The sequence below is a fragment of the Elephantulus edwardii genome, unplaced genomic scaffold (genome assembly GCF_000299155.1).
Source record: "Elephantulus edwardii isolate Elephantulus edwardi_28Jun2011 unplaced genomic scaffold, EleEdw1.0 scaffold00129, whole genome shotgun sequence".
Classification (NCBI taxonomy): Eukaryota; Metazoa; Chordata; class Mammalia; order Macroscelidea; family Macroscelididae; genus Elephantulus; species Elephantulus edwardii.
In genome coordinates, this window is record NW_006399879.1 from 7,392,787 (window position 1) to 7,402,257 (window position 9,471).

Below are 9,471 nucleotides of genomic sequence, written 5' to 3' on the forward strand. Positions count from 1 at the left end.
GTTCCCTGCCCACACCTGTCCTGTCCCCTGCTCACACCTGACCTGTCCCTCCCACCACACCTGTCCAGTTCCCTGCCCACACCTGTCCTGTCCCTCCCACCACACCTGTCCAGTTCCCTGCCCACACCTGTCCTGTCCCTTCTACCACACCTGTCCAGTTCCCTGCCCACACCTGTCCTGTCCCTCCCACCACACCTGTCCTGTCCCTCCCACCACACCTGTCCTGTCCCCTGCCCACACCTTCCTGTCCTTCCCACCACACCTGTCCAGTTCCTTGCCCACACCTGTCCTATCCCTCCCACCACACCTGTCCTGTCCCCTGTTCACACCTTCCTGTCCTTTCCACCACACCTGTCCAGTTCCCTGCCCACACCTGTCCTGTCCCTCCCACCACACCTGTCCTGTCCCCTGTTCACACCTTCCTGTCCTTCCCACCACACCTGTCCTGTCCCCTGCTCACACCTGTCCTGTCCCTCCCACCACACCTGTCCTGTCCCTTTCAGCACACTTGTCCTGTCCCTTGCCACACACCTGCCCTGTCCCCTGCCTACACGTGTCCTGTCCCTCCCACCACACCTGTCCTGTACCTTGCCTACACCTCTCCTGTCCCTCCACACACATCTGTCCTGTCCCTTCCACCACACCTGTCCTGTCCCTCCCACCACACCTGTCCTGTACCCTGCCTACACCTCTCCTGTCCCTCTCCACACACATGTCCCATCCCCTGCCCACACTTCTCCTGTTCCACTTCTCACATCTATCCTGTCCCCTGACCACACCTGTCCTGTCCCCTGCCCACATCTCTCCTCTCCCTCACACCTGTCCCATCCACTGCCCACACCTGTCCCATCTCCTTTCCACACCTGTCTTGCCCCCTGCTCAATCACTCCCGCCCCTCCCCTTGCACCTGTCCTGTCCCCTGCCCGCACCTGTCCTGTCTCCCGCCCAGACCTGTCCCATCCCGTCCCTTGCTCACACCTGTCTTGTCCTCCGCCTGCACCTGTCCTGTCCCCCGCTCACACCTGGATGTATAGGTCCACCAGCTCGTGCTGCTGCAGGATGTAGTAGATCTTCCCCGCCTGCAGCCAGGCATAGGCCTCCTTCTCCTTCTCCTGCAGGTCAATGAAGATACCCAGGCTGCGTTTGGTGTAGTCCAGGGCAGACTTGTAGGCCCTGCGATCAGACATGATGGTCAGAACTAGGATTCCCAGGTCCATCCCAACTCTCCCCGAGGGTGTAGACTGCCCACTGACCTCTGGGGGCTGGCCCTGTCCTTCCTGGGACACAAGCAAGCCTGAGCCTCACTCGATAACCATGCAGGAGGCCCTTCTCCCTGCCTCCCAACCAGGCCTCCACTCTCTGGACGCAAAGGAAACACCAGCAGGCCAGACACTCAGTAGCTGTGGCGGGGGACCTCAGACTTGACCATCCCTAGAATGGCCCTGCTGGCCGGCCACCTGCCCCCAGGTTCTCACTGGGCAGGTCTGGTGGGGTGAGGCTGAGATTATGCATCCAGACTTCTGAGGTGTGGCAGCAAACGGGGGACCCCTCCCTAACATGGGCTTCCAGGTTCCACTGTGACCCCAGCCCGGGGGTGGATGGAGGTGAGCCAGTGGCCATTTTCTTGTCCTCTTGGAAGCCTGGGCCCACCCTCTGTGAATGCCCCTGCCAGGCTGGTAGATGTAGTGTCCCCACAACTTGTCATGGTCATCCCCTGGATTAGGAGGGACAAGGGGTGGGGGGGTAGGTGGCATAGCGGCTTGGTGCCCCATGGGTGTCAGGTCTGACTCCACATCAGAGCCACAGACCTGGGGATAGAGCTGGGCCACTGAGGGCAGCTGGGGGGGAGAGAGGTCAGCTTGCAGAGGCCACGTGGTCAGGATGGCTTAGACACCACAACTTCCTTGGAGGAATGTGCCATGCTCTGAGGGACCCAGGACTGCCAGCTCAGAGCCTGGTGGATGCCCTGGGTCAGCGTAACCGGCTGGAGAGGGGGTCAGCTGGAGATGGACCCACTGGTGCCACTCGCCCCCACCCCACAGAGCCACCCTCACCGCTCGGTGCCCAGTGACAGGTAGAGCTGGCTGATGATCTCCAGCAGCTGCCCCTCCAGCGCTTTGTCAGCCATCCTCCGAGCCAGAGAGAGCTGGAACTCATGGTAGATGACACTCTGGGCCTCGTCGGGCTGCACCGAGCTATAGAAGTGACACAGCCGCTGGACGGCATGCAGTTGGCCTGGGTGGGGGCAGAGCGAGTGTCATTCAGGGGTGAAACTGCAGAGTTCAAAGGTTACCACCACGCACCTGCTCGCCTGCAATCCCCCCACCCTTCAAGCTGGGGGTCCGTGTGGGCGGAGAAACAGTTTAGAGATTAAGGGACTAAGCTGATGGAGACCCAGTGATGCCTCTGGATTGTGCTGCTGGCAGAGAACAACGAAGGGACTGTGGGCTGCCAGGAGAACAATTCTGAAGAAGTGTGGCCAGAGTGGTCCTAGAGACGAGGACGCGAGAAAGCCAGTGAAGACATGCCAGAGAGAGCGGTCCACTCGGGCGACGGAGGACAAGCCGAGACAGAAGAGGGTTAACACCACAGCATGTGGAGGATCTTTGAACGCATGCAGCTGAGCAAGAAGCCAGAGTGAAAAGCCTCAAAATGCAGGGCATTCCAGAAAGGGAAACCGATAGAGACAGTGGGGTCGAGGTCAGGGGTACCATGGGGCATTGTTGAGACCCTGGCATTTCTGTGTGTCACTGTGATGGGGGCATGTGGCCTGATGCACGTGTGGGAATTCACAGGTGCTCCTCTGTGAGGACACACTACAGTTAACAACAATCACTGTTAACAACAACCACAGTTAACAACAATCACCGTTAACAACAACCAGAGTTAACAACAACCAGAGTTAACAACAATCACAGTTAACAACCACAGCTAACAACAGTCATAGCTAATAACAATCCAGCTAACAACAACCACAGTTAACATCACAGTTAACACCAATCACAGTTAACAACTACAGCTAACAACCACAGTTAACAACAATCACAGCTAAAAACAACCACAGCTAACAACCACTGTTAACAACCACCACCATTAACAACTACAGTTAACAACAACCACAGCTAAGAACCATCATAATTAACAACAATCACAGTTAATAATCACAGCTAACAACACCCACAGTTAACAACACCAACACCCACAGCTAACAACTACCACAGTTAAACATAATCACAGCTAACAACACAGTTAACAACCACAGCTAACAACAACCACCATTAATAATCACAGTTAACAACCACCACAGCTAACAAAAACCACAGTTAACAACAACTATAGCTAACAACCACAGTTAACAATCACAGCTAACAATAATCACAGGTAACAACAACCACAGTTAACAATAACCACAGTTAACAATCACAGCTAACAATAATCACAGGTAACAACAACCACAGTTAATAATAACCACAGTTAACAACCATAATTAACAACAATCTCAGCTATCAGCTACCACTGTTAACAACCACCACCATTAACAACAACCACAGTTAACAATAATCACAGTTAACAACAATCACAGTTAACTACAGCTAACAATCACAGTTAACAAAAACCACAGCTAACAACAACCACAGTTAATAACAATCATAGTTAAATAATCACAGTTAACAACAACCACAGCTAAGAATCACAGTTAACAACCACTACAGCTAACAACCACAGTAACAACAACCACAGCTAACAACCACCACCGCTAACAACAACCACAGTTAACAACAACTGCTGTTAACAACAACCACAGTTAACAACCACCACCATTAACAACCACAGTTAACTACAACCACCATTAACAACAATCATGGTTAACAACAACCACAGTTTACAGTCACAACTATTAACAACCACAGCTAACAACCACTATTAACAACCACCACCATTAACAACTACAGTTAACAACAATCACAGTTAACCACAACCACAGCTAAGAACCATCATAATTAACAACAATCACAATAATCACCACTAACAACAACCACAGCTAACAACAATGTGTCGGTCCCACTCAGCAGTGGTAACAAGGAGTCACAGGCACAGTGATGTTAACAACCACAGAGCCCACAGAGGGCAGAGCGTCCTGGGTGGAGTAACTGGCTAAGGCATTCCCTGTTCACCCAGGCTTTGGAAGTTCTCGTCCATCCAGAGGTACCTAAGGACAAAAGAAAAGCCCCAAACCCCAGACCTGGTACCTACATCCTCAAACCAGCCCCTGTGAAGAGTCGGGTGGTGCATAGAATCAACGCCACAGCTCCTGGTCTGGGGCTTGTCGCTTGGTGCAGGGCAGTGTCTGCATCACCATCGTGAGCCACCTCTGACTTTGTTGAGATTTACTGTGAACAGGTCTGAGCCCTGCCCTTCCTGAGCCAGCCCCACAATCTCAGCTTTACTTTTCGATAAACTCAAAACTGCTTTGAAAAAAATTACATTTGAAAGTCGTGGGATGATTTCCACCACTCAGTATCTCGATGGTAGGGAGCCCAGGCAGGTGTGAGCACAGGTGTTGGCACAGGTATGAGCACAGGTATGAGTACAGGTGTGGGCACAGGTAGAGACCTACGAGGACTCAGCTTTATGGGAGGGGCACCCAGAGGGACTCAGGGGCCGGGGCGAGGGCGGTCAGGGCCAGTGTGGGTATTGCACTTACTCTCTAAGTTTCCCATCTCCATAGCGACCAGGAAAGCCCACTCCAGGCAGCATCTGCTCTGCTGGGCCCGGCCTGTGCCTGCGTACAGGTGACCGAGCTGCAGCAGCGCCTGGATCAGGCCATGGCCGCTGTCCCCACTGGGCAGCTGTGCGAACAGCTTCACGGCCTGCACCAGGTAGTGCTCGGCCAGCTGCCCGGTGCCTGCATGCACACACAGCACGCCCAGGTTGGCCAGCACCACCGCCTGGTCACGCCGCTGGCCCTGCTGCCTGGCCACGCGCAGGGCACAGTAGTAGCCCTCGGCTGCCCTCCGTGTGTGGCCTGTCCTTCTCAGTGCTATGGCAGCCATGTTGGCCACCACTCCCTCCTGGTGCTTGTCAGCCACGGCCGCATCCCTAACGGATTCCAGGATGTTCAGAGCCACCACGCTTTGGCCTTGGAGCATGTGCATCCAGGCCACAGCCACCAGGAGGTCCACAAGGAGGCAGGTGTTGGCCGTGGCTCCAGTGGTCACAGCACGCATCATGAGGCTGATGGCCCGGCCGTACTGGCCGTGGTGACTGTGCACCTGGGCCAGGCTGCTGTAGAGTGTGGCAAGCAATGTCTGCTCTGTCCCTGCGGCCATGAAGGCCAATGCTTGGCAGAGGTAGGGGGCGAGCTGGGCAGGGAGTCGGGGGTCCGTGTGCCTCAGGCCGTGCAGCCGGGGGGCATGCTGGAGAACGAGATCCACACTCCGAATCACACTGGTCAGGGAGCTTTGGGCATGCAGCGAGGCCACACGGACACAACCTAGGGCCAGGTGGGGCAGGCACTTGTGGCCATAGGTGCTGGCCAGCAGTAGGTAGCCGTCGGCGGGCCAGGCCGCGTCCAGGTGCCCCAGGTGGCCCTGTAGCAGCAGCAGTCTCTCCAGGAAGGGCAGGGCCGCCTCGGGCTGATTGAGGCAAGTGTGATGCTGGGCCAGCAGGAAGCAGGCCCGGGCCTCGGCGCCCTCACTCTGTGTCCACACTGCCCGTCGTAGGGCCAGCTGCAGGAGCTCAGTCTCAGTGCCATCCAGGGGGCCAGCGGTACCCAGCAGTAGGGCCAGTGCCTTGTCCATTGTCAGCGAGCACTTCTCCCAGTTTTTCTGCCTCAGGTAGATGGTGGCCAGGTGGGTGTACACAGCCACCACAAGCGGCAGGTCCTCAAAGTGGCCGCCAAGGGCACCCAGCGCCTCCTCCAGGTACACCCGGGCCTGGGACAGCTTGACCTTCCGGACACAGAGCCGGGCCAGCACGAAGCACAGCCGGGCCAGGGCCATGGGCAGCCTGGCCCTCTTGGCCACCTCCCGGGCATTCGCCAGGTGCTCAGCCAGCGTCTCCTCGTCCATGACACCACCCAGCCATGGTGAGGACAGGGTGTACAGGCCGCGGAAGGAGGCCTGGTATCCGGGGATGCTGAGGGACTGCAGGAATGAGCCCAGGAGCTCAGTGTCTGACCACCTGGTCTCCATGTCCAGGGTGAAGCTGGGCTCCTCTGGGTCTAACGGGCTCACCTCACTAGCCACTGGGTCCACACCCCAGGATGCTGGCTCCTTGGGGCAGGCCTGGCAGGCTCTGTATTCTTCCAGAACCTTCTTCACCTTCTCTAGAAGGTCGCTTGGCTTTGGACTCAAGCAAGACAACAGCCTTTCTGCAAAGTCACAAAACACCACATGGTCAGTGAGCGTCCAAGCTCTGGTCACCACCCACTGGTCACGTGGGGGCAGGGATGCCCCCTGTCCTGCCTCAGTGTCCCTAGCTGACTTCTGTGAGCATCTGAGATTTCAACACATGTCAGCAATGTGGGAGCCCAAGGATTGTGACCTTGGGAGGGTAAAAGTCAGCCTGGCCAATCGCCCACCAAGTGAGCCCTGCTCTCTTCCTTCTGTGAGCAGCGTCAGGGACCCCACCTGCTGGGGCTGGGGGATGGCTGGGAAATCATTTCCCTGTTGGGGGGGCAAGCAAGTCGTTGCTGGATGGGCCTTGGCTCCTGGGGACACGGTGTCAACTAGGGAGTGAATCTACAGGCCCTGATTCCTCTGTGTATCTGGAGGGATTAGAACTGCCAGCCTTGGGGCTTAGTGGCTGAGGGCTTTAAGCACATGTGTCACCAGGGGTTTATTTATCCGTCACCCTACTCTTAAGAAATACCAGCAGACATGCAAGCAAGAGCCAGTGCTTCCTATAGAAGCCAGTGGGTGTTAGTGCTCTCCACACGCGAGGTCCCTGCAGCACGGGCACCCTCCCCAGGGGGGCTGGCCTGCAGCTGCTCCCACACTTGACCCTCAGAGGCCTGGGGGGAGGAAGCAGGGGCCGTGGACCAGCCGTGGTTCTCCTCACTCCTCTGTGTGGGCATCTCCACGTGGCCCTTCCCTGCTTGTGCTCGGAGAGTCTCAGTTTGGAGCACTGCAGAGGGCTCTTGAGGTATCTGCTGTCATGTCAAGGTGAGGGGCCGAGGTAGCTGTGGGGGGCAGCGGCTGGAGAGGCCTCCCTGAGTGCGGTGAGCATTGTGTCTCACGCACAGGCTCTGACGTCCTCTGCCCACAGAATTGTGCCCCACCCCCCACGGCCCAGCTGCCTCCCATGTTAACAGCTACTGACGGGAAGTCCCCCAGAGACGGCCTCCCTGAGGTGCTGCAGAAGGAAGTCCTGGTGACCAGCTCTCATATCTGCCCACAAAACCAGGATGAACTCAGCTTTTGGACACATGTAGGTGCCATGGGTCACTGGTCACTCGCTGGGTACTGGTGGGTTAGGCAGGAGGAATCCCTGGTGGAAGCTGCCCTGGACAGTGGAGAGAACTCTCCGATACAGGGGGCAGGGCGCAGGGACCTGCATGCATGTTGGAAGAAGCCCCATAGGCCGCAATGCCCAGTGGTGAGGGGTCTCTCACCTGTAATCCCCTCCCCACCACCCCCACTCTAAGGAGAAACTTCCAGCACCCACCCACCATGATAGGGGAGCCCCGGCCGCATGGGCAAAGCCTACCGGGCTCTTCCGATTGCTCAGCCATGACCTCATCCAATCTATCTGGAAAGAGGAGAAGAAAGAAGCGGTCAGCACCCCAGCCACACCCCGGTCTGGATGACAATCTAGAGGGGCAGTGGATGGAGGGACCAGGGCCGGGCTGTCCAGATGAGATACAGCATCATGGTCTCCTGTAACCCACACAGAGCCATTGTCCACCAAAGGCCAACCGGACATGGACATGGGCACACACCCGGAGGGGACAGTCCTGAGTGGAGTTCTGCAGGCCAGGACCCCACCCTCTGCCAGGAGCTCCGATCCTCCTCAGCCCCCAGCAGACACTTCCAGGCCTCAGTATCCACCTTCTTAAGACGGGCTCACACCCACTGCTCCTGAGCCCCAAGATGTCAAGGAGACAGTCAGCGTAAGATGTGAGACGTGTGTAAGACACATTTACACACAGGAGAGTGCATTTATAGACACAAGTGGGTGTGCACTGATGGGTGCAAGTGTACTCACAAAATGTGTTTGCTTATGTAGGCATGCATGTGTGTACATACTCACACATGCATGTAAAAGGTGAGGGCATATAGACTTGTGTACATGTGTATGTGTGTTACGGCATGTACACGTATGCAGACAGTGTTCTTGTGTACATGTGTGTCACAGCATGTACATATGTGTGTAGACAGTAGTGTCCATGTGTGTTTTCTCATGTACATGTGTGTTATGGCATGTACATGTATGCAGTGTGTCCCTGATTGTGTTCTAGTGTATGTGTGTGTTACGGTATGTACACACGTGTGTAGACAGGGTATCCATGAGTGTGTTCTGTGTATCGTACAGTGAACATGGACACACTGCACAGGTGATACGTCGGTTTATTTGAATATGAACACATGCAGTCATCATGCAGCACCCTGCCCACGTGCATGGGTGGTTATTACACGTGTGTACAATCTGTGTGCATGTATGCTGTGTGTGTACGTGCATGCATGTTTGGGAGGGTGGAGAGTCACTCTGTACCCCACACACAGCCAGAGCACCCCTCTGCTGAGGGCCTGCTGCTGTGACATCACGTGGCCTCTCCATCTGCATTTCACAGAAGTCGGACAAACCCTCTCATGAGCAGCTGGGCACTGAGGCCAGGTGGGGGGCAGCTCTGCTTCAGGAGGCACAGCCTGGGGTCCCACCCTGCAGCCAGGCAGCCCAGGCCTCATGGAGCCGCCCCTGTGCTGCCCACCTGGCTGGCCACGGTTCAGTCAGGCTCGCCTTTGCTCAGGAGGACTTTGGGGTCTTCTCAGCACCAAGAAAAGGGCTCCTGGCCCTCAGGCAGTGATGCTCTGACTGCCCAGCGCTGCCCTCACCCCCAGGCCGCGACCTGCCAGCCCACCACCCATGTGCCATGTGGCAGCGCTGGTACAGTCCATACACCACTGGGCATCTGGTTACAACGTGACTATCTGTCCCTGAAGGGAAGACATAAAGGTCCCTGAAGAGGAAGGGCAGGGCCGCGGGAAAGGTGGCTGCTGCCAGAGGTGGGGGTGTTTCTACAAGCAGATAGTGGACAAAGCAACTACTACGAGCCTGGCAGGACCCCGGCTGCCCCCGGGGGGACCCAACATGGTGCAGTCTCAGTGGAGCCGGTGTGGGGGCCCCTGAGTCACCACCTAGTTCTGGGTACATGCCCAGACATGACAAGAAGGTGGCAGGTGAACAGAAACTGCAGAGCCAGGCTCACCATAGCACCGCTCACAACACCACGCCTGAGTGCCCACCCAC

The 9,471-nt window shown here is 56.5% G+C and overlaps 1 protein-coding gene across 1 annotated transcript in view; it reads right to left on the minus strand.

Moving 5' to 3' along the window:
* SH3TC1 (SH3 domain and tetratricopeptide repeats 1) overlaps positions 1-9,471 on the minus strand; it is a 30,689-nt gene that overhangs the window by 7,550 nt on the left and 13,668 nt on the right. The window contains exons 8-11 of the mRNA XM_006893668.1: positions 7,711-7,752; positions 4,706-6,373; positions 2,055-2,235; positions 1,023-1,173 (exon numbers count right to left, since the gene is read on the minus strand). Coding sequence (XP_006893730.1) covers positions 1,023-1,173; positions 2,055-2,235; positions 4,706-6,373; positions 7,711-7,752 — 2,042 coding nt within the window. The remainder of the gene's footprint in view (positions 1-1,022; positions 1,174-2,054; positions 2,236-4,705; positions 6,374-7,710; positions 7,753-9,471) is intronic.